Source organism: Siphateles boraxobius, unplaced genomic scaffold (assembly GCF_051911475.1).
Source record: "Siphateles boraxobius isolate OS27281-9 unplaced genomic scaffold, OSU_SipBor_1 41, whole genome shotgun sequence".
In the NCBI taxonomy this organism is placed as follows: Eukaryota; Metazoa; Chordata; class Actinopteri; order Cypriniformes; family Leuciscidae; genus Siphateles; species Siphateles boraxobius.
The window spans coordinates 36,292,905-36,319,109 of record NW_027509042.1 but is presented as its reverse complement, the minus strand read 5'-3'; the positions used below and the strand labels follow the sequence as shown (position 1 = coordinate 36,319,109).

Genomic DNA, 26,205 nt, shown 5'->3' with positions numbered 1-26,205 from the left:
TCTGTCGTATTCTCTTTTTCCAGCAGACTCTCCTCTGTTCGAAATTTTTTTTTTTTAAAGAAAAAAGAAAAGGTGATTCCCCAGATGTTGGAGATTTAGCGTGCTCCATGTCTTGTGCTTTGTAACAACTATCCAATTTCACTCTCACTCCATACACACATCAAAGTAGCCAGCAACTTTTCTCTATTGATATGACGAGACTTGCACGGGCCAGTGACGTATGTACGCAACTTCCTGTGAAAACCATCCTCACAGATCTCAAATATAAACACTTATAAAAGGTTTACCATTGTGAATCAGGGTAAGACAAAAAACATTTTGGAAGGAGGATTAATGATGTATTAAAATTTGGTTAATTTTGAACAAAAAATTTACATAGTTTACCTTCAAATACTTGTGCCGTGCTTTGAACAGTCTGTATAGAAATCGCAGCATTCCCTGTCATTAAACCAGTTTTACATAAGTAATTCTGACAAACAAACAAATATAAATGTCACAAAAGCACAGAGGGGAAACACTTTATTATGACCAGTGTTCAGATAATCACTGCCAGTTATGCTGAATAAACCTAAACTAACATACAGGGCACTTAGATTTGTTGATTTGTTTCAAATTATGATATGCTACTTCTAATGTGATGGGAAATTTAAAGCATTATATGTTAAGTCAAAAAAGAAAAAGAAAAGACAAAACAGGGGCGAGTCTTAATTCTATGATTAATTCATTCTCAGAGAATAGTGCAGACACTCAAAGGCAGCAGAAGCCTGTACAGGGTCATAAATATATAATGAAGCTTTGTATTGCAGGTTGCAGCACAAAATTCACCTCATTGTTCTTTCATGCAAGTGAATTAGCTGATAAAATGCTAAATGAACTCAAAGTGGGAACAGCACAGACAGTCCTTTGTATTTGAGGAGTCTAATGCTAGTCACTTCTAATGCTAGTCACTTCTAATGCTAGTCACTTCCTTCTATCAACTACAGTTTCTAAAAGACTGACTACATTCAATCATTTAGAAACATTAATTCTTATAACTATTAAATAAAAATATGATCATTAGAAAAATGCCAAAAATAAAAAAAGTTAATATCTTCATACAGTAAGGTCTCCAACACTATTTCAATTGTCTTCATATTGATATTGACACCAGACTAATGTTATTTTAAAAGCACTGTCGTGTTTTTACCACTAGATTGCACTGCAGTGCAGACTTAAAATGTGCACATAGTTGTATACTGACAAAAAATGACTGACATAGATGGTATCAATGTAATGTGATCAGGTCGATAAAACAAGCAGGTTTTTTTGTCCAGGTGTCCCAACATCAAAGGGTTGCTATATGGTTGTCATATCTAATTTTGCAGTCCCTTTGGGTAAAACAGTTGGGATAATTTTCTGGACAGAAAGACACAAGCAGGAATGTCTTTGATCTCGGCAAACAGTTTTACTCAAAAACCGTTTCGCTTTTTTCAAACTATTCTAGGCAGTAAGAAGAAACTTAAAGATGGTGTAAAAAAGAAGAATCGAAATTGTATAAATGTTTAAGATATTCATAGTTTCTGTGGCATTCCACTCTCCTCCTCTTTCTCACACCGTCCATCATTATACACTTCTGTTTCCATATTTATTCAGTCCTCCTCTCCTTCACCGTCTCCGTCTCCTTCCTCCTCCTGCATAAACTCCACCAACAGTTCAGCGGTGCAGGTAGCTTCTCCCAGGCTGTTGACGGCTTTACAGGTGTACTTGGCATCATCATCTGGGCAAACCTCTGAGATCACCAGGCTACAGTGGCCGTCCTCCTCATAGTCGATCTGGAAGTGACGCGTCTCCTTAATAGGCTGGTCGTCCTTGTACCACACTATCTCGGGGTCTGGGTACCCTTTGAGTTCAGAAAATACAGTAAATCAATATTAAATCATAAAAATGCTATCAAAGCCTTTGGCCAACCAATGATTAAAGGTGCTCTAAGCTATGTCATGCAATTTTTAGGCCAAAACATTTTTTGTCACATACAGCAAGCATCTCCTCAATATCCTCTAGCTGCCTGTGACCTGAACACACTGTAAAAAAACGCGGTCTCTGCAGACACCCCAGGCTCCACAAACGGCAACAAAAACAAACTGGGCTAACCCGCACCACGAAACATAACAAAATGTTCCAGCCAATGACCGACAAGAAGGATTTGGGGGTGGGGTTTGGGGGGTTAGTGCACGGATGAGGGGGAGGGAGGGTCTAGCTAGCCTCCGTTTTGTTTGACAATACTTCGAATTTCAACAAGAAGTGACGTCACCCGACATCGCTTAGAGCACCTTTAATTCTAATGGCATAGGTGGCCTTTGCAATTCGGAGGCCTGTTTTAAAGAAAGGCCCTTTCATATGAGGAAAAAAGCATGTAATGCATTGCAACTGCAATTACTTTATTATCTATTATTATATTGAACAATGCTATCTCATATTTCACTCATAAAAGTCTATTTATAAATGCATTCTGTCTACCACTATCTACGCATTCTATCTTTTTAACCATAATGAAATTAAACTTTTAAAAAATATAAAACTAAACCGCCAGTAGGGGGCTGCAACTCATTGTCTTAACGAGTGAGTCACTGAATCATTCATTCAAACGATTAGTTGAAAATCGCGTATTCATTCAGTAAGGAAATACCACTGTGTTGCTCGGAGACGCTCAATGGCTCTGTTGTGGATTTGTTTGGAATTATTCTCATTGGTGAAATACAGCAAAAACAATAGTTTGAGTCTAAAATGTAAGTCACCTAATATTAGCTTCTTGTTTATTGAACTGTTTTTTTTTAAATCAATATGACATTTGCAAACGTGCTGATATCTGGGAAAACAGCACTCTTACTCGTATGATATTGCTGAACTATTCTTTATAAATATTAAAATAAGAATTTATGTAGCCTACTCAAGAAATGTGTGATGGCAGGGGGCAGGGCTCTTTTTCATGCACAAGATGAGTTTAGAGACCCTAAAACAGATTAAAATAGGTGTAAAAAAATATACAAAATAGTGAATAAAAGACTTAAAAAACCCTGCTCAAACCAAATGGTTAATATTCCTTTAGAATTTAAATGCAACAGAGACCAATGATTATAACTGATAATGTTAGTACAAAAAATTGCTGCAGTCCCAAAAATGTTTAGAGACTGGAAAGGCATTTCTTCTTCTACAGCATTTGACCAAAACATTAAGATTTACCTTATATGGATATCTCAAAGGACCAAATCATAATGCATATTAGGATGATTTCAGAAGGACCATGTAACACTGAAGACTGTTGAAAATTCAGCTTTGCCATCAGAGGAATAAATTACATTTTAAAATATATAATAAAAAACAGCTATTTTAAATTGTAATAATATTTGACAATATTAAGGGTGAAGGGCAAAATAATTATAACTCAGGACTAAAAGCACAATAGCCTTTGAGGTCAAAGGTCATTACCCTCAATCTTGCAGTCAAAGCGGGCAGCACTGCCTTCCACCACTTCCACATCCTGAATGACAGAGGAGAAGGTGGGAGCCTCTGGTGTGCGGTTTTCATCCTCCACACTCTCAAAGAATGGTGTAGGAGGCTCTTCTAAACACACAGGTTTTTTTTATATGCAAACAATATTTTTTACATATATGACACTTAATATGCAATAGAGCACAACAGTCGGGTTCCGGAAGTAAAAACTCCATTCAGTTTCTCCACAGAGAAATTGATTTTTGATGATAACTTGTAAAACTTTTAAAGACAGCCTTACTGTGAGTTACGAGGTTGTTAATTGATGGTATTTGCTTCTGTTGAAGATGTCAGCCCACATTATTTCAGCTTAGTTTTTAAAAATATTGTGTTGATATGATCCTGTAAAGAAAATTTCACCAAATAGACAGTCGACATATCTGTATAATGACACATAAAGCAAGCAAAATGTGCTGAAAGATCTTGTTAGCTGCGCCCACTCCCATGAAGCACCCATGCAATCAAGTCAGTCTCCCTATGCTTTCAAAATACTTAAATATTTGAATATACAGTATATGCATATTTTATATGTAATCAACATTTTTAAATGAGTAGTTATATTTCTCCATCGTTTTTAATTTGATTATGCTGTGTGCAGTGCTTCATGGGATTGTAGTTCTTTCTATCACTAAAGAATTTCAGTATACAGTTATACCGTAGTTTTTAAATCTGATTTTCAAATACTTTTTTTGCTTCAAATCAAAGTTTAGAATGTTATGATTCAACTCGTGGCTGGTGGCTTGGTTCATGGCTTATAACAAAGACTCTTTTGAAATCCCTATGGGAGAAATTAATGAAAAAAATACTTCCGGAACAAGCACTGTTGAAAAAGTGGGTGGGCACTGTTGCACTCAAGCCTATATGCTGCAACAATGTGAAAATTGTTTTCCGAGCCAATACCGTCAGTCGGAGAGCTTTTCTTTGGTCCGATGCCTCCTAACATTCCCATAGAGCTGAACCTAGAGATAGCTCGCACTGCATTCCCTGTTTTCTGCACAGACACATACAAACATAAAATCTAAACTCTGCCACTTACACCAAGCAAACCATTTCCTTTGAATCTCCTTCTTTGTTCAACGAATAAATCAAAATAAAATGCAGTGCTCTCACCTGCCAGCGGCGTCTCAGGATGTACTTCTTCATTCTCTCTTTGGACAGCTGTTTAGCCTCCATATTTCTGGTGTCCTGTTTGAGCCAGGAGTGCTCAAAACACTGAGCGCAGGTCAGCCTGGCCCTACAGTGTGGCATTTAAAGGGTCTCAGAATTCAGATCAAATGCTCCAAATGCTCTTTTCAACATTCAGCATGTAGGCCTACCAATACATTTGAGTGATAATTAATTTAGCCAATTACACCAATCATTTACAACAATGTAGGCGCTTCCTGTGCATCTACAGAGTGCTCTAAAAAGGCATTTGATTAACTTGGAACAATGTTGGTATATTTAAAAAAATTTGATCTTTCTTCAGCAGTTTCATATTACCTCATGTCCTTTTTTAGGAGACTGCTGATGAAGTCTTTGGCCTGATCTGAAATCTCATCAAATGCCTCATCCTCAAAATCCCAGGTGGCTGAGGTGACATTGGCAAGGGTTTCATTGTCATTATCTCCCATGAATGGTGAGAGACCACTGACACTGAGGGTAAACAAGAGGAAGGGTTTCAGGGAATAATCTTTGATTCTGTTACAGCATTTTCAACCAAAATGTGATGTAAGGTAGGCTACAAGAGGACTAAAAGTATTTCCTGAAGGATCATGTGACACTGAATGATGCTGAAATTTCAAATTTCAGTTTTGCCACCACAGGAATAAATTCCATTTTTAAATATATTAAAATAAAAAAAGCTCTTTTAATTCGTAATAATATTTTACTGTATTTTTGATCAGATAAATAAGCATAAGAGACTTCTTTTAAAAACATAAAAAATCAGACCAAGACCAAATTGTTGAACGGTATATTCCTTTTTATGACTGGTTGTAACATGTTCAATGAAGTGTGTATTTTGCAAAAAGAAATGCCAAACGTGATATAGTTTAGAGCCAATAGTTTAGTGATATAGTTTATAACCAATTTTATAGATATAAAGGCAATATTTCATAAGTGGGGACTTCTTTTCACTTTTTTCAACTGTATTGAAAAATGATTTAATCACCTTCAATAAAACTTAAAATCGACAAAAAACAAGTCCGTAATATTATCTTACAAATATTTGATAGGTTCAGGCATTCTCATTTACAAGATTTTAAAAAATATATTACATTTTTAATCAAATTACTTTAAATGAGATACGCAATGCCTTTATGAATCAGTACAATTATTGTAGCAAAAAACAGGTGTTTACGAAAGTTATGAGGTGTTTTTTTTTTTCCGAATTATTGCAATTTAGTGTTTTCCATCAAAAACTGCCCTTTACGACCGGGGCCATTAGCCCCAATAAAAGTAACTGACACGAATCAGTTTAAATATTTATACTCTACCTCCTAGGTATTAAAATTGTGTTTACATGATCAATTGAAAAAGCAAGCTTGGAAAGCGAGTTGTCCAAAAACATATAATGCCCTTAAAAGGAAATGTTTCCAGTCTTCAGCATTGATTACTTTGTCTTTACGTGCCACGGTTGTTAGCGACGGTTGGATGAGCTGAGATTTGTCACTCACAGAATGTAACAGATGACGCCAATACTCCACATGTCTGTTGGGTAGCTGATAGCCTCATAGTTGATCACCTCAGGAGCTACAAACTCAGGAGTTCCAAACAGTACCTTCAGAGAGCCAGAATCCTCTGAAAACAACAACAAAATCTCAACTCTGCCAAACAAAAACAGACTCTGTGCTTGTATTTGCAGTTGTTTACACTTGTTTACCTAGCCTTCGAGCGAGTCCAAAGTCAATAAGTTTGATCTTGCTTCCCGTCTTGTTGATGCACATGATGTTCTCAGGTTTGAGATCCAAGTGGACAATGCCCTGCTTGTGGATGAACTGCACTCCATCTATGATCTGCAGCATGTACTTGATCACCTCTCGCTCAGTCAGCTCGAAATCCTCATCGACGATTCGCTCAAACAACTCACCTCCAGAGATCCTGCAGTCAGTGGGGGACCACAATGACAACATTGTTTAGTGACGCTATAACCAATCACTGTCGGACTGCAGACTGCAAACTGTTTATGCACATTCCATTTAACAACCATATGAACAGTGTCTGAGCCTGCAGTGCTAAATAGTTCTCTTACAGTCAGGGAGATTTAAATCTGGCCTATTTTCCATCATGGCTGCCAAGCTAAGAAAGAGAGCATCCATGCTTTCTCCTCCCCACCTCGCTGTTTCTCCATCTCACTATATAAGGACATATGACACACACTTCTTCAATCACGGGGTGCTGGATTTTACATTCCACCTTCTCCATAAAAAGCTAAACTGGTGGAATGAAAAAACCAACTACCAAACATCACAGCCTGTTCAAAGACACCAGGGAACACATAGGTTCACCAAAGTGACCTAATGTAATAATTGGCCCCAACGTAGAACAAGTTTTTAATTAGTCAATCTGTGTTATGATACCCTGCTGAAAAATCCAGCATAAACCAGCTTGAATTCCATGTTGGTCCAGGCTGGTTTATGCTTGTTAGAGCTGGTACATGGCTGCTATAACTGGTGGACCAGCATAGTCATGCTGTTCTCAAGCAAAACTGAGTTGGTGCTTCCCATACTGGGGACCAACAAACCAGGAACTAGCATTCCAAGCTGGTCCCAGCATGCAAAACATACCGTATGCTGGATCTTTCAGCAGGGTAGCCTACTTGGATGGCGTACAATAGTTTAGGGACTCACATCTCCAATACCATAACCAAGTCAGACTTTCCCTCAAAGGCGTCCACACACTGCACCAGTTTGGGATGGTGGAGGCTGTTCATGACACCAATCTCTTGCCTCACATTCTCCTTGTCCTTTTGTGAGAATGCCTTGATGAACTTCCCTGCCCATACCTTCTTGGAGGACTTCTCCACTAATTTGAAGACTTGACCAAATTTACCCCTTGTAGAGACAACAGAAAGACCATGAGAATTGGAAAAGGGAGAAAAGAGAAGAAAACTATATAATAGATGCATCTCTTACGTTCCTAAGCGGTCCTCTATATCATAGAAGTCCTTAACGCTACAGTCTTTCTTAATGACCACATCTCTGTATTCTGGTTCTTTCTCCTCATCTGTGAAATGAACAGGATATGTATCAGATTGACCATGTGGGAGTCATGTTAGTAAACTTTGGATTCAGAAGGGGTGGATAATTGCTTGAACTTCATACCATCATCAGACACGGTGGCTCCAATTTCCCCCTTTTCCTTTTTCTCTGAAGAAGAATAGGAATGTTTTAAAACTATAGTTTTTGAAGTAGTGCATCAGATCATCACATTTATACTTTGGGGTTCAATAGTCTGAGACCAAATTTAATTGTTTTTTCAATCTAAACCCAGACAAATATAAAAAATTTAAATTTTGAAAAAATGTAAACAATAATATCTTACATCTATATAATTTAAATAGGCCTAATATAAATTCTTTGCTTCCATTGACGTACACAAGATGCTCTCTACATTCTCACATCATGCTAAATAATGTGATCATTGAACATGTGGAGTTCATGCTCATGCTATTGCCATTAAAGCAAGAGAAATTTTGAAATTTCTTTCTCATTGAAATTGGACTTTTCATTGAAATTGTTGTGATGATAATATGATTTCTCATGAAAATGTTTGTATTAAAAAGAAAAGATTGCAAAATAAAGGCATTTTCTCTGGTGGCTTCAGATTTTTGGAGATTTCTTTCTCGATCAAAAGAAAAAGAACATATCTCGCAATTAAGCAGATGTTCATTCTCACCTGTTATCTCCTCCACTCCCACTTTAATGGGCTCAGATTCTGCACTGGGCTCTCCAACTCCATACACATTAACAGCTCGAACACGGAACTTATACTGACGATCGCCGATAAGGTTCTGGACGTGGAATGAGGTGCTGTTACAAGAGGTCAGGTAATTCCATGTGTTGTCCATGGAGTTCCAGATCTCCAGGTTGTATGACTGGACGATGCTGCCCCCATCGTAAGTGGGGCCGTACCAGGAGAGGGTGAGTGAAGACATGCGGATGTCGGAGGCAGCAGGGATGCCGGCTGGGGGATCTGGCTTATCTGGGACACAGGTTTACATTTAATTGGAGAGGTCAGCAATATAAGAAAGCTTTGCATAGAATTATAGGGAGACTACTAGTACTACTACACATCCTCAACAATATTCTTGATCTGCCTGCTCTGACACCATTGTATGAGAACTGAACAGAGCTGGACAATGACATCTCTGTTTTCACCAGAGCTGCTATGGATAAATGAACAGAATTAATAACTTAAAAAAAAAAAGAAATTAATCAACACTGGATTTACTTAAGCTGGACTATGACAATATATTTACTTCTAGAGCTGCTGTACAGTCACAACAAACTTTGTTGCATTATTTTCCTGTTATCACTTAGCTGCTTTGAAACAATCTGTATTGTAAAAAGCTCTATATAAATAAAGGTGACTTGACTTGACTTGTCCAGTAAATGTGCTTTATATCAAAATGTTTTATCAAAATGCTAATGAATCGATACTGCTGATATTGATTGCCACAAATTAATATTTTTTGATATTTTCAGAGGAATTCTAAAGATAAGTAAGTGACTGAACCCAAAATAACATGCACACACACACGCACGCACGCACGCACACACACACACACACACACACACACGCATGCACACACGCACACACACACACACGCACACACGCACACACACAGTAATAGTAAATCATAATCCCATCTGATTCCATCCCTTCTCTCATTATGTGTCACTTCCTGTTTTTGTTTGCTCCCATACCTACGATGGTGAGATTGAGTGAGGCCTGCTTGGTGCCAAATTTATTCAGCAGTTCTAGAGTGTAACAGCCACAGTGATCCTGGTCGCTCGCTGTGATTGTCAGCTGACTGCTGTTCTCTCTGGTCTCTATGGAAATGCCCCCACTTCCTGGCTGGATCTAAACAAGAGAAGAGTAGATCATGTAGGTCATCATCAGTAGGTCATTTAGGCCTTCATTTTCTAATTGATTTGACTGCATTATATTAAAATTGGGTGTTCGCTGTTTAGATTATTTTACCACTTTTATATCAAACTGATGCACCATTTCAAGTCATCAATGCAAAAATGCAACTAAATTAAAAGTCATGAAATGTATTTACTTAAAAATAAACAATTCAATATATACTTTTGATATATTACTATTAATAAAATGAATAAAGTAGATATTTACAACTAACCCCCGGGTTCACAGATAAGTCTTAAACTAGTCCCAGACTAAATGTATGGTTGAGTTACTGAAAGCAACTTGCACTGACATATCTTAAATTATGTCACTGCCGTTGTCTTACATGCGCACCAGAAATGTTTTTTTTTTCTAAGGCACGTTTATAAAAGCTACTTAAATGCCCTTATTGAACTAAAGCCTAATCCTGGCTTAATCTTGGTCCTGTCTGCGAAACCAGGCCTAAATGTAATATTTTTCAAGTTTATTTGAATATCAATTAATCAAACTACAGTGCTTCGTGTCACTACTTTACATCAATTCAGTTAACAACGACTGTAAATCAATACCAATCCCCATAAAAATGGTATCGGGATCTGTATCGGTTGATCAAGATGTTAAGAAATCAGTGATCGATTTTGACTTTAAAAATCCTGAGCATTGTGTTGCGCTCCAAAATGTTTTTGTTTACGTTACATGTGTATTTATGATTTGTGCTGTCATTTTTAGCTTAAAGAGATGTCATGTGGGAAATTTAATGGTTTTTCAGGGTTTGGGCCGGGGTGCCGTCAAAAAATCACAATAAAATGGGAACTTTGTTTCAAAATGTTTGGGAACCACAGATCTGTCATGTTACAAACTCTCTGTCCTTCTCCAACTCTTCCTACCGGCTTTTTAAATTTGAGCCAGGTGCAAGTTATTGGTGCCGATCCTCCAAAGTTGCCCAACAGCTCCACCTTTTCTCCTGCCCTGATCTTCCGATCTCCAGAGAACTGCAGAAACTGAGGTGGAGAACCTGCATGGCATCATAGGCAAACACAAAGTCACATTCAACAATCATGGTAAATTGTTACTCTGTATTTTCTCTCTCTGCCTGTCTACTATCAGAATTTTGCAAGACAGCTTATTACACAAGAAAACATACATGGCCTTTAAATATTCCTCAGATTAGTATGATTATGTAAGTTTTAGTGGGAAGAGATATTCTTACCCTGTTTGGCGGGAGCTGGTTTCTTCTTTATTCTGGCTTCATCTACAGAAGATATAGAGCATGTATTGACGTAAGATAGATAAACAGTGTATGCTGTGTATCTTTAGAGAGGCACGTTTACATAATTATTGAAACAAACATTTGATTAAAAGGGATAGATCGACCAAAAATGAAAATTCTGTAACCGTTTACTCATCCTCATGCTGGTCCAAACCTGTATGACTGTTCTGAAGAATGTTGATGTAACCAAACAGTTTTGGTTACCATTGACTTCCATTGTATGGATTTAAAAAAACGCAGAGACTTCTCTCCTGATATCTTCTTTTTTTGTTCCACAGAAGAAAGAAAGTCATACAGTTTTGGAATGACGTGAGGGTGAATAATGACAGAAATTTTCATTTTTGGGTGAACTGTCAAGTTAAGGGGAGGTTACTATTAGTAACTATTAGTAACTTACTAACATACTGCAAGCATAAATAATGATTTATTAAATAACTACCTTTTGACAGAAGGGTCTCAACATGACCAACCAAAAGGAAAACACATTTCTGTGGAGTCTGTATTGCTTTTGTTATTTGTCCTATAGAAATATTAGCATATTTTGAAAAGAAAAATAAATAAATGGGTCACATTATACAATATTTGTTTTATGTAATACCACAAAGTTTGATTGAAGGGTTCGGTGTCTTGCTCATGAACACCTTGACACTTGGTCAAGTGGAACGTTCCGGTTTGTAGACAACCTACATGAACGAATGAGCCAGTGCCGCCCATACATGACGGATAAATGGATAGATCGATGGATAAATGACGGACTCTCTATTCAGTAGCTTAAAACAATCCACTAATCAAACATGTTGACATTATACTGACATATCATTGCGCCGTGTAAAAGGAAATGACTAGTCAATATTCATCTGTGGGCGCATCTGAGAATTGACAGGAGTTCTAAGGAAACTGCCACTCCTGATCAACATCCAGTGAAAGAGTGTCTGTGTGGACACTGTCTTGCTGGAATTCCCCTTATATGGGAATGCTTAATATAGGATCTCCAAGATCCAGGAAGCAGTGTCTCTCTCTCTCTCCACTATTTATTTAAGGTTTGATCGCCATCAAGAAACAATGCAACATGTAAACCCCACTAATACTCCAGCACAGTCCAAACAGAGCGAGAGAGTGTGGGAGAGGGGGAGAACAGGGGTAAGGAAGACAGAGAGGACAGTCAGATCTTAATGTGTTTCAGCTCACAGAAGTCTACCATTTTAGGCCTTCTCTTCTGTCTCCTATCTTTCATTTCCTCTTATGCTTGGACACACCTGAGTTTTATCCACAAGCACTCCCAGCTGCCTGTCCTGGTATTTGCCTGTTACATTCTTTTTGTTCCTTAAATTGTAAATCACTTTGACATTGTTTGTTAAGAACATAACTGTAATGTAAATGTGAGCTACGTATGCCTTAAAGGCTGCTATGCTTATGAAATACTAGAAGAACAAATGCAGCACTAAAACTGGTTGCCTAATGTTCCAAAACACTATCGGCTGAGTTTATTTTTTACTCCACCATAATCACATGGATTAAAACGCAGGATCTAGTGTGACAGTTGTGTTGAAAACTACAGTACTGGCAAACTGTTTGAGCACCACAGATTAAATCTGCCGTCTGATACGAAAATCCTCTGTGGATAGAGTGTGCGTGATGACCATTGTCCTGTCTATGGGGTCATCTTCTCAAATGACAAATATTTTTGAAAGGGAAATCTGGACTAAGGTTCATTTCACACAGCGCGGGTTTTCCGAGAATAAGGTTGAGGAAATGGACTTTAATGGGGAATTATTGTGGTTTCTGGAAGGTTACTGAAATATTTACTACATATGGTCATCCTCAAGAGGGACAAAACAAACACAAGGCCTATTTATAGTATGCCAAGACAGGATAATTGTTATTAATGTTTGTTGCAAACAAGATTTTGAAAAAAAGAAAAAGAAAAAAATTCCTATGCAACTATTCAAACCATGCATGGATATTCGTCCAACAGCAGATATATGTTTGTTCTATTGATGATTATGTACAGTGGTGTATTACTTTAAAGGGATAGTTCACCCCAAAATGATCCTGTAATAAACCAAACCTGTATGACTTTATTTCCTCTGTGGAACATGAAAGAAGATATTTTGAGTTTCAGTTCCCACTGACCTCCATTAAATGGACAAAAAAAAAAAATAATACACTGGAAGTCAATGGGATCCAAAACAGACCTTCGTCAGAATATCTTCTTTTATGTTCAGCAAAAAAAAGAAATGCATTCAGGTTTGGAACAAGATGCAGTAAATGATGAATTTTCCCCCTCCCCCACAATTTTCAAGGTGCTCCCTTAAATGAAAAGTTCACCCATATATAAAAATGTTATCATTGTTTACTCACGCTCATATTGAAACATGTATGGCTTTCTTCAGTGGAACACAAGAGGAGATATTTATGTAAATGTCCAAGCTGCTCCTTTTCATACACTGATGTGATTGGTGAGTATGAATACCTAGAATTATGTCAATGAGTCGCATGCGCTACTTTTATGTATAATGTTTGGAGCTTGACAATGACTTTTCCCCATCCACTTTAATCATATGGAAGAGAGCAGCGTGAACATTCTTCAAAATGTCTGTTTTTATGTTCCACAAATGGAACACGGTTTTGAAATGATGTAACAGATTAACATCTTTTCATTTTTGGGTGACCTATCCCTTTAAATAACTAAAAGACCAAGTAAACATGCCACAGGTGTCCTTACTCACTTTCTGTTGTGGGAGTTGAAGAAGGGCTCTTCCTGTTCTTCTTATCTGCAGATGGGTCTGAAGGATCTAGAAGAATGCGACACAAAAATGTATCCTAATTATCAGTTTTGGGAGGAATTTGTTGTAGCTGCACCCTCACTCAATACTCTGTTCCAATGTCATGGATAAAGAGAAGTATAGGAGGGAGACAAGACATTTACCATCAACAGTGACCATACAGGAACACTCTGCTTTACCACGTGCATTCTCTGCTCTGCATGTGTATCGTCCTTCATCCTCTGGTAGAGCCTTGTCAATTGTAAGTGAACACTTTTCACCTGATTGAAAAACAATAAGTAGAATCAAATGACAATTGTGTTTCATCCTTAATAACATTTAGCTGTTTACAACTAAATAATTTCTGCTTTTGAATTTAGCTCGGCTGTTTTCTAATTTATTAAACAACTTCAAATTCTAAAGTCGTTCTCCATAAACAAATATGAAATTTTAAAGAAAGTAAATGATTCCACTAGCACAAATTATTCATATGAATACTTAATCACAAATGTCTGATAAAAATATAAGGAGATCAGGGGCTGGTCTTCTTAACTGACATTTTCAGTTAAAGGGATAGTTCACCCACAAATAAAAAATACTGTCATCATTTACTCACTGTCAAGTTGGTCCAAACCTGTGTGAATTTCTTTCTTCTGCTGAACACAAAAGAAGATAATTTGAAGAATGTTAGTAACCAATCAGTGGATGGACCCCGTTGACTTCCATAGTATGGGGGAATAAAAATACTATGGAAGTCAATGGGGTCCCATCAACTGTTTGGTTACCGACATTCTTCAAAATATTTTCTTTTGTGTTCAGCAGAAAAAAAAATAATTTTTTGGGTGAACTATCCCTAAAAATACATTTAATAATATTTTTTCGATGGTCCACTTTAGACATTAACTATAAGTAAATCATGCCAACTAACTATAATTAGAGTGTACTGTCTGCTAACTCTTTATTGTGATGGTCCCCCAACAGACATTCTATGGACTATAAGTCCGTATAAGTCCCTAACTCTAACCTAAGAGTCTACTAATACTCTAATGAGAGTTAGTTGACATGTACAGCAGTTGCAAAGTTACTTATAGTTATTAAAGTGTCTAAAGTGGACCATCAAAATAAAATGTAACCATATTTGGTATTCCCAAAGACATCTCTTAATAAAATTCTTCAGATTGTTTGACAAAACTTTAGAAGAATTTGAATTCCGGAAAATATTGTTCCTAAAAATCATTGTAAATAACCTCTTAAAGCTATGATAACCTCCAACTTATTTTAAAGTGCCAAAGGTAAGATGTTCAATGAATTTGTTGGATTGTTATTGTCAAATATAAGGCTTGTTATTTTCTCCTTAAGAAAAAAGGAAAGAAAAGAAAAGAGGTTCTTAAGAAAATATTTGAAAACTTCTTAAGAATTTCTCAAGAATTGTATTAAGGAACTTTCTTACAAAAACGGCTCCTACTTTATAAACAAATTCCACCAGAACAACAGAGAGCTTAAAGTACTGGATGTTGCATTAGTGTAGGGGACATCCATCACATCCCTGTTTGATTTAGACCCGGAGGGAATCCTCTATTGCTATTTCAGAACTTTCTAATTGTGTCCAGATGATCATTCTGTCTCATGTCAGTGAAATGGGGTAGAGAGACCTTAAACCCTCAGATCGAATAACCTAATGTGAATGAGCTCAAAGAGCCAAGATAACACTCACAGTGTGCTCCCGTTGGCCATGATTCAGCCTCAGCTTTAAGATCAAGCCTCTCAGTATGTGATTTACAACACAGCTCAGAACACTAAAGCAGGGAATTTAGGAAGAGAGGGTTTAAGCTTCTCCACATCAATAAATACACTCTTTAAAATAAAACATTGATGGTTCCATCAAAAACCTTTAACATCCACGGAACCTTTCCATTGCAGAAAGGGTTCTTTATATTGGAAAAAAGGTTCTTTAGATTATTCAAATGTTCTTTGGACAAAATGATTCTTTTAAGAACAGTTCAATGAAAGATTCTTTGGGGAACCCAAAACATTTCTTCTATGGCATCTCTGTGAAACTCCCCTTTTGGAATCTTTGTTTTTAAAAGTGTAACTCTATACAGACCCAAGGTTACCGCATTACATTGGACTATTAATCAAGACATATAGAACTGTTCAGAAAATACAAGATCAATAGTATTTTTGCATTGTAATTTTAAAATTGTGTTCAAATGTATCAACTTTTATACCTTCCTGTGTTAAGATAATGAACTTGGATGGCTTCACCATTTTCCCATCAAGTATCCAGGTTATGACAGCTTGGGGGTCAGAGGTCACCTGACACTCTAACCTCAGCTTCTCTCCATCCACCACAGTGATGTCACCGAGAGTCTGTGTGAAAACAGGCGTCTTTCCACCATCCTTCTCTCCTCCGTTCACAACTTTTGCCTTTTTATCGTTTGTCTCTGTTATTTGTCCATCAATTGTCTTGTTCTTTGGACTGGCTCTCTCCTTGTTTTCTGTTTTCCCTACATCTTTGCTGCTGGTTTTTTTCTCGGTGGTTGCGTTTTCCTTTACATTAACCTTTGTATCCGTTTCACCACCGTTTACGCCATTGACACCACTTTGCTTTTCCTTCTGGGGTGTCTTGAGTGTTGGCTTTGATGAATTCTGTTCGTTTTCCTCATTCTTCTCTGGTTTTGGTTCTGGTGCTTGCTTTTTGTTCAGGACAGACCTGAAGCCTGAAGGTGCGCTGCTTGGGGGTGGTGTGGCAGCAGGTGCTTTGGATGAACCATCTTTCTTGTTGAGCAATGATCTGAAGTCAACCTTTGTTGGGGTGCTTGTCTTGATCTCAGACCCCGGCTTAGGCCCTGACCGGGGCTTTAGAGCTGCCCTAAAGTCTGTCATCTGTCTTCCTCTGCTAACCTCTAGAAAATAAAGCTAATTTAAGAAAGTTCCTTTTGTCAATCCCTCTCTGCTCCTTCGGTAGGAGATCCTTGCGGTTCCACAAGCTGTAAATGGATATGGGTATCCAGTTGAATAAACGTTCCTTCAGGATCCCACTGATCCAGTGACTCTGTGGCGGTCCTGCTCTGTCTGTGGCTTCCAGTCACTGTGCAACTCTCTGTTCTCCCCACTCAAACCACTCTTGGGACAACCCCTCTGGACCAGAATGAAAGAGGGAGGAGAGAACAGAGAGTAGAGAAAGGACAGAGGGAAGGAAAGAGTTATGTGAGTGTGGGGAGTGTAATCGTATTGTTTAAGAGCTTAGACTCCATTCTATAATAGGTTAATTGGAGACAGGAACACATTTCATATCTGTGTGGCATCAAAGGGGGAAACGCCATTGCCTTATTAGGGAAACACTTCCAGTGCATGGGCAGCAATACAGCAGAACAGAGTTAGGAGGTAAACAGATGGCGAGATAGCATCCGAATCTGATTCATTATGTTAAAGACAAAAACACAGATAAAAATCTTCAGTCTATCATCATTGCCTGATTTGGAATTACATTCATTGAACAGAAAAAAACTTGTCATTGTTGAAAGCTTAATAATGAGAAAAGGAAAAGAATCTCAGGCTCATCCATGTTTTAGACACTGTTACTTGGACGTGCTTGGACAGAAACCATAAAATAAGTATTCTGATTATTACGTGGGTGTTTCTTTGGATGTGCCTAACTTTATGACCTCTCTATAAATGAAGGCCCTCATTGGGCCATTTTGAAGATGCATTTCACCAATCAGAGTTGAGTTGCATGTCTCCAACAGTTTATATTAAAATGTTACATGGGCAGCCTTATATGGATATGAAACTCACTGTTACTCTTCTAATCGTTGTGCGTGTGAGGAAGATGGACACAACATGGGAATGTCTCCTAGATAAAATAGCTTCCTGTGCTGTTTTGCTTCAGTGGTGAGTGAACTTTCCATTGCTGCTAGTTTGAAACAGTCAAACTCACATCTTTAAATTGATCCTCCTCATATTCTGTGGGCGAATGGGAGTCCAATCCTCAATGGCAATACAAGTCTTAGAGATAACCATAATGATGGGATTGGATGTGTTGTCATGAGTCATGATGGATAGAGCATAATCTGACTGGGTGCAAGTCCTACATTAGACTACATATGCCTGAAGTGAATAAACAAAGTCTTTCATTTTCAGAAAACTTTCAGTCACAACATAAAATATTTTAGATGAGTTGGGTCGATACCTTTTAAATATAACAGCAGTTCTTGGTTACACTTTATTTTATAGTGTCCGTGTCACAGTATAATTATTCATTTAAGTGCGGAGTAATAATAATAAACTACATGTACTTATAGGGTTAGGATTAGGGTTTAGTTTAGTGTAAGTTGCATGTAATTATCTATAATTTATAGTTATTACTACAGTAACTACATGTAATGTGTAACAAGGACAAATAAGTTTTACCCAGTTCTTATATCAAATTCCAACAAGTATGTTCTGTATTAAAGACATTACAAACAATTTCACAGTACACATATAACCTTAGATCGAAACAATTTAATATATTTAATAAAATGTAATATATATTTAATTTGAATTAACCCTTAATTGTATATATATATATTTTTTATGTGCCAAAACCTATGATCAAAACCAGAATCTTAGGCAAGGCTTCAGTAGAGCCCCAAGACTATTAGTGCATGTAAACATACTAAACTGCATTTTCTCCCAAGTGTTAACATGATAATTAGGCAGTGGTGCCCTGGATGACCACATACAACACAATAAATAAGCCTAAACTGGAGTACACAAGTCATACATTTCTTATACCATTAATAAACAAATTTTTTTCATCTCCTCCTTCCATTTGAATTACAACAATACGCATAACACATTCTGAAACAGTAAAACAACAGTGGGTGTGACAGAATAGAGGGGGCATCCCTTAAAATACATGCATGCCCAGAGTGGTGTGAAAGTAACACTACTATTTGCTTTGTGTCTGAGAATGGAGAGGATCTCATTTGGGGCAGACAAGCATGGGGACACTGTTTACAGAACAGCTTGTGTGGTCTTCTTCTTTGGAGACCAGAACCATATATGTCCATGAAGACTTGAACCTCCAGATCAATCAGCACCTCTCATACCAGTCACAAAGCAGGGCTTCTGCGTAGTTCAACAATGGTTCTTTTCATAGGGTGTTTCAGACTGGTCAAGCTGGCACATTTCACTTTGAAAGATGGTTGTTAGTAATATCATCAGTTCAAGATTCGTGGCTTTTACATGTCACAGCTGTAGTATACTGACATTGAAAGTTTAACCTTTTTTTTATTTTAACCCTGTAAAGCGTGACTTATGAAATAAGTTTTTTTTTTAAAAATTAAACAGTTTATTGAATCTATAGACAAAATCCTAAAACAAGTTTGCAAATGTGTTTTAGGATTTTGTCTAAAGGTTCAATGAACGTTTTTTTGCATTTAAACCTCACACTTGCAGCTGGCCTTATTGTAGGATTCTAGAACTCTTTTTTTTTTCTTCCTGTGGATTATGTAGCGATCGGTATCGCTTCATGCCTACGTTCCTTGAGTTTTCTAAAGACTGTTTTGAAAGATTGAACATTTCCCTGCTCACCTCACGCTTACCTGTTCACTTGGGTTCATCTCCTGTTCTAGTGTTGTTGTGTCATTACAACAATTTGTTATTGTTATTTATATGGCCGAAAAGTTATATGGCATTTGTTCATATGGCCAAAAAAATATGAAATTCTGATAAAATACTATACATAAATTGCTATTAATATCAGTTGTCTCTCTGTGTCTCCCTATAATATCTTAGTAAGATAACATTTAAATGTGTAGTATTATAAAAGCTCTGTAGTTTTTATTGTGGGGGGCAAAACATATAATGCAATTGAGATGTACAAATAAACATTCTTCAAAAGCATTGATACTTGCATTTTAACATGAATTTTATAAATGAATATGATCATGTTTGATCATGTTGATAATTTAATAGGCCTTATTAAACACAATAGAAATTGTGTTACAATCAAATCAAATCAAATATGTTACAATAGCATATAGAGTATTTTTTTCCAACTATCATTACAATTTAGGCCTGAATGTAAATGATTATGAATAAAATAATCATGAATTATTCTTTAATGATTTTTAAATTATGTATAAGATACACTCAATTGTAGTAGTAATAATAATAATAATAATAATAATAATAATAATAATAATAATAATAATAATAATAATAATAATAATAATAATAATAATAATAATAATAATAATAATAATAATAATAATTCATTACCTAGTCTAAATATAGCGCTTTTCTATGCACTCAAAGTAACTTTACATATGGGGGAATCTCCACCACTAAGTGCAGCATCCACCTGGATGATGCAACGGCAGCCACATTGCGCCAAAACGCCCACCACACACCAGCTTACTGGTGGAGAGGAGACAGTGATGAAGCCAATCAGTATATGGGGATGATTAGGAGGCCATGATGGACAGAGGCCACTGGGCAAAATGTTTACACCATACTCTTTCGAAAGACATCCTGGGATTTTTTTGTGAACACAAAGTCAGGACCTAGGTTTAAAATCTCATCCGAAAGACAGTGTTTTTTTTTACCGTTGGCTATATAGTCCCCATCACTATACTGGGGTGTTTGGACCAACACAGACCACAGGGTGAGCACCCCTGCTGGCCTCACTGTAGGCTATTCATGGTCCAAGGAAAGTCATTTCTACATAATGGTTACACATTGATTTTTAGAGTATACACATAAATGTATAAACCCATAATGATTACATTAAATAATAAAAAAATAATGAAATAAAAAGATTACATTTCTAAGAACTTGGTTTGTTTTAAACTATGCGGGGTTTTCTTTAACAAAGTTTCTTTTCATTATCTCTGACATTCTTAATTGTCACTGCAGGTGGTATTGAAATACGTGAAAGTTGTAAATAAGACTACACGGGAGAAAAAAAAAAGATTAGGTCTGCCATCTAGAGGTAGATAATTTGAACCATCTTTCCTCATGGGAAATGGGGTAAGAGAAACAATAAGAATGTTATCGGTCTGTATGAGAATCGTGTGGCCGGATATTTAATTCTATATTTAATTTTGTTTAATGCTTGTTTTACCTAATTATGGAACAATTGGACCAATCTGTCCATAAATTGACCCTCTAACAGTATCAACCCAAACAGACGACCAGATAGGGCAGAGCAGCAGATACGTCACAATGGGCGGGGTTACAGTACACTCACTTCCGCATTACTGTATTGAATGGATTTAATAAAACTGGTTTTGGAGTCAGTTTCGTGTTGTTAGAAAAACTTGACTTATAGGCTAAGCAGTTTTAAAAAAAAATCATTAAAGATTAATTCTATTTTTTATAAAAAGATTTACATGAAGTAATCACATAAAAATAATCGACGTGATATAACCAGCGGATAAATCCGTATTTCGTCTTGAAGAGTGGACTGCGTCATAACTTAACCGAAAGAAAGATGTTAAAAGCGATTATCCTAATTGGGGGGCTTCAAAAAGGTGAGACTTTAGTTATTCTTTGAATGTTATATGAATGAAAGATGAATGATACTGCAACAATGTCACATTACGATGACGTGGCGCAATGGACGTGTAATAGCGTCCGATATAGGATAACTGAAACCAGTTGAAGTTACTGTCTTAATATAAAAGTAGCAAATACTAGTAAATGTGGAGATTAAAACTTTATAGAAAACGCTTTTCATTAAAATGCCCTGCGTTCAGGTACCAGGTTCCGCCCCCTGTCCTTCGAGGTTCCCAAACCGCTGTTCCCTGTGGCAGGAGTTCCCATGTTACAGCACCACATAGAAGCCTGTGCCCAAGTAAGACACTGTTGAATGTTGATTGTGTTTTTCACATGTAAAGTCTATTAAATTGACGCTATATTCCTAAAAATAAAGGTTCCATGCATGGAACCTTTCCATTGCATATATAGTGGAAAAAGTCTATTTCGATCATTAAAATGTTCTTTAAACTTCTTTTAAGAACTGTTCAATTAAAAGTTCTTTGGGAAACCCAAAATGGTTATTCTATAGCATCACTGCAAAAACAAACAAACCAAAAAATATTTTGAAACCTTTATTCTTAAGAGTGTGTTTACAGTAATCAATATCTATTTTAAAAGTCGGCCATGTTTAATTCTCTTACAGGTTCCTGATATGAAAGAGATCATACTAATAGGTTTTTATCAGCCCAATGATGAGCTAAACCGGTTCATTTCTTGTGCTCAGCAGGAGTTTAAAATCCCAATAAGGTAGATACGAGTTCAAATCAGTGGACTTTTTAAATAAAACAAATTGATTTTTTTTTTAATTATATGATTGCTACTATATTTATATTTTGTCTCACACATCTGATAATCTTGTAATTTAAAACTAGTCAAATATACATTATAGGCTCAAACACTTTTTTTTTTTTTTTTTATAAATCTGAAGGTACCTGCAGGAGTTTACTGCCTTGGGTACAGGTGGTGGGATCTATCACTTTCGTGACCAGATCCTGTCTGGGGGTCCGGATGCATTTTTCCTCATGAATGCTGATGTATGCTCTGAGTTCCCCTTGCAGGAAATGCTCCGGTTCCACCTTCAACATGGCGAGGGTCATTGTGGAGTCTTACTTGGAACTACAGTAGGTTTAACTTTAGTAAATGAGAGAGAGGATAATATGGTTTTGGGATTTTAATCCAAACGTTTTACTTAATTCAAATGTCTCTTAGGCCAATAGAACACAATCTCTGAACTATGGCTGCATTGTGGAAAATCATGAGACAAATGAGGTACTGTGAATAAAGATACAAGATTGCTTGCTTGTACAGTAATAATTCATATGAGGTGAAGGTCAAACATTCAGTTTAATAAATGCCATTAAGGAGACGCTTACATACACAGTATGCTAATTATCACTCATTTTCTTTCAGATGCTCCATTTTGTGGAGAAACCCAGTACTTTTGTAAGTGACATTATCAACTGTGGTATCTATTTGTTCACACCAGATATATTTGGCCATATTGGAAAGGTTTTCCAGAGGAACCAGCAAGAGAGGATCCAGTGAGTGTCACTGACATAATTCAGCCCCTAAACCGCTTTGCACATTGTATAATAATAGGTCAGTCTGACCTGTTTGCACTGAAAATAGTTTTATTTTTTCCACAGTGAAGAGCTCACTAATGGCAAGCAGATGCCAGAGGTGATTCGTCTGGAACAGGACATCTTTACAACCCTAGCAGGACAGAAAAAACTCTTTGTCTACAAAACACAGCATTTCTGGAGTCAGATAAAGTCTGCGGGGTAAACCTGTCTTTCTTTCGATTATGCCCCCACCCCCTTTCTGCCACTGTTCCTTATATACAGTACATGATGTTTCATAATACAATACAGGTCAGCAATATACGCTAGTCGTTTGTACCTCAAGCAGTATCATCAGACACATCCCGAGAGACTGGCCACAAACCAAGACGGAACTCCCAAAATAATAGGTATGATGCATGAAGTATTCTCTCTGAACAACCTTAGCTCTATAAAGCTGTAATTTTATTTAACATAACCTACACTGAAAAAAAAAATTGTGGAAACAATTTTCACTCAGATAGTAAATCTCACAATAATTACAAAGAAACAGAATTAAAGTAGAAAGGCTGAAAAATATATAAAATTACTTAAATTATGTAAAGCTACAAAGTCACTTAAAATGATTGGTTTTCCACCTTCAGGAGATGTTTATATCCACCCTACAGCAAACATTGATCCCTCTGCTGTGGTGAGTACATGGATATCAGCTCATATAAAGTTTTCTATATTGTACTCAATTTGTTCTGTCTCTTTCTTCAGCTGGGTCCTAACGTTTCCATTGGCAAAGGGGTGACGATTGGAGGAGGCGTAAGAGTGAGGGAGTCCATCATTTTACATGGAGCCGTGTTACAGGTTAAGCGGGTTATAGCTCACATTTGCAACAATGGCAATTAGAAATGAAAGAGAAATTAATGATTAAATATTCGTTTCTCTGTTTCAGGACCACTGTTGTGTGTTGAACAGTATTGTTGGGTGGGACAGTACGGTGGGGAAGTGGGCAAGAGTAGAAGGAACGCCAAGTGACCCCAATCCCAACGATCCTTATGCCAAGATTGACAGCGAGACTCTGTTCAGGGATGGAGGTCTAACCCCATCCATCACCATCCTTGGTATGAAGGTCTTGCCTCTATTACAAATAATTCTTGTGATGGCAAAGCTAAATTTTCAGTAGCTATTACTGCTGTCTTCAGTGTCACATGATCCTTCAGAAATCATTAAAATATGCTGATTTGGTGCTAAAGAAAATATCTTATTATTATCAATTTTGAAAAAGCTCAAAAGAACAGTATTTATTTAAAAATATTTTATAACATTGTGAATGTCTTTACTGCCATGTTTGGTCGATTTAATCCATCATTGCTGAATAAGTACTAGTTTAAATTCTTACTGATTATAATCTGAATAGTGTTTTAGACATATGAATGAGATGTAATGGTAGGAGCAGTCCATAAGGTGGAGCTGTTCCTTAAGACATTATAACAATGAATCCTCTTGCTACAGCATTTGTATGGCAACAGTTTTTCAACAACAGGAAGCCCATCTGACCATCTATATGCTCTCTATGTTTTCCTTGTAGGCTGCAATGTGAATATTCCATCAGAGGTCATCATTCGAAACTCTATCGTCTTGCCTCATAAAGATCTCAACAGGAGCTTCAAAAACCAGATTATTCTGTAGAAGACACTTTCCTCATTTGTCTTTCTGAATGAATACAGTACATTGGGTCATGTAGAAAGTATATAGCGTAAAGATTGCACAATGTTTAATGTTCATTGTTATATGTAATGTTTATGTATTTGGCAGTTACTGTTCAGAGAAAATGAGTCCACTTGTGATCAAATTGCATTGCAGTATATAGTATGAATAATATTGTTCAACAATGGGATATTTTCCTGATTATTTCAGGACTGGGAATTTTGTATTTAATGACTTACTCTATGCTGATGTACCAGCCTAACATAACACTAGATTTTGATTTTATCATTCCTTAATTACAAATCACGTACCTGTGTTGACTTTTTAGCAAATTAAGGAGGGAGCAGTGAAGTATTTTAAACTGACAGATTTGAAGGCACATAGTTTTGGCAGGAATGGAAATGGATGGAGATAAGGTTTAGGGTATTTTGGTAATTATTCCTGTTTTCTGTCACAACCATTTATTAAAATCATTTCAACCACAAAAACATCAGAGCATATCAAGCTTTATTGTGTCAAAGTAACTAGTCCACTGTGCACAGAATGAGCCTGATGCTTTTATATTTGAAATAAAAAACAATAGAATCAATCATAACGATTTAAACATTACTGAAGTTTACATCATACATATATCAAATTATTCAGAAGATCAAAACTGATAGGGCCATATGAGTGACCCTTCTGACTAGAGGAAGCAGTAAGAAAAGACGGACATATCTGTGGTTATGTGTTTCTTTGCCATTTACTTTTTTTGTGGTTTTCTGTTAGCTAACGTGAAATGCAGAATTGAAGGCTTGTACAACACATATTTGCCATTTCGTTGGTTTTATTACATTTATTTATTTATTTATGACCAAAGTAGTAATGCTGGAAAGGTGAGATTGTCTGCACTGACATTTTCAAATAAAGTAAAAAACATTTCTGTGTACCAGATAACAAAAGAAAATTAAATGGCAAATGTCTTCTTAGTGCACATTTCACACAAGTTAAAAAAAAAAAAAAATTTGTCTGACAGAATGGCATATAATTTTGAAGAAACAAAGATACTTGACAGGGGTTTATCCTACAACATTATTAATAAAGCATTACTACAACATTAACGTACATTTACCACAATAGCTGCATTGTCATGTATATCATAATACTGTCTTTATTGGGTTAGGATGCATCTGCAGACTATCACTAGGAGAAACGGTATAACATTTTTTAATAGTATTAAAGTACTTACAAATAATTTGCAAACTATTAGTTTATATTGAATTCATAGGTTATATATTGTAGTCTATTGTTGATATATTAATATACAAGTGAGTTATTCAATCATTGTCACTTATTATTGTTAATTAGCTAATAATTAAATGTTAATAATGTTTTTTTTATGCTTTGTTAACTTATTAACGGTAAATAGTTCTCACTTTAGATTAGGTCATGGAAAATCTGAAAATGTCATTAATTAAGTGCTTTAAACCAACTATTGTTGGACATTAACTGCATTATTCCCTAAACACTTGTTTACAAATGTTAACAAACACATTATGCCCAAAAATGAAAACTAACCCTCTTGTCGTTCCAAACCTGTAAGACTTTTGTTGATCTTCGAAACACAAATTAAGATATTTTAAATGCTATCTGAGAGCTTTTCTGTCCCTCCATTGACAGCCATGCAACTACCACTTTGTCATTTCAAAAAGTTCATAAAGAGATCGTAAAACTAATTCGTATGAAACGAGCGCTTTAGTCCACA

The 26,205-nt window shown here is 36.5% G+C and overlaps 2 protein-coding genes across 3 annotated transcripts; one reads left to right on the top strand and one right to left on the bottom strand.

The window, feature by feature from the left end:
- Positions 1-502: 502 nt before the first annotated feature.
- mylkb (myosin light chain kinase b) lies at positions 503-16,785 on the bottom strand. Of its 2 annotated transcripts, none has more exons than XM_077199283.1 (17): positions 15,903-16,785; positions 13,839-13,955; positions 13,639-13,704; positions 10,850-10,891; positions 10,527-10,654; positions 9,438-9,594; positions 8,407-8,712; positions 7,833-7,877; positions 7,644-7,734; positions 7,359-7,562; positions 6,392-6,609; positions 6,186-6,309; positions 5,011-5,163; positions 4,639-4,762; positions 4,429-4,519; positions 3,466-3,600; positions 503-1,879 (listed from the first exon to the last, which is right to left on the bottom strand). In XM_077199283.1, the coding sequence occupies exons 1-17, from the start codon at positions 16,558-16,560 to the stop codon at positions 1,629-1,631; spliced, it is 2,910 nt and encodes a 969-aa protein (XP_077055398.1). In that variant the 5' UTR covers positions 16,561-16,785; the 3' UTR covers positions 503-1,628. The 2 variants fall into 2 exon arrangements, with proteins under 2 accessions (XP_077055398.1, XP_077055399.1); XM_077199284.1 differs by having other exon boundaries at positions 3,466-3,597; positions 15,903-16,769.
- Positions 16,786-20,883: 4,098 nt separating this feature from the next.
- Positions 20,884-24,949, top strand: gmppab (GDP-mannose pyrophosphorylase Ab). Its single transcript, XM_077199282.1, has 12 exons — positions 20,884-21,197; positions 21,423-21,520; positions 21,848-21,951; positions 22,133-22,325; positions 22,414-22,473; positions 22,615-22,745; positions 22,851-22,985; positions 23,076-23,173; positions 23,408-23,454; positions 23,526-23,618; positions 23,707-23,875; positions 24,343-24,949. The coding sequence occupies exons 1-12, from the start codon at positions 21,158-21,160 to the stop codon at positions 24,441-24,443; spliced, it is 1,269 nt and encodes a 422-aa protein (XP_077055397.1). The 5' UTR covers positions 20,884-21,157; the 3' UTR covers positions 24,444-24,949.
- The last annotated feature ends 1,256 nt before the right edge of the window (positions 24,950-26,205 follow it).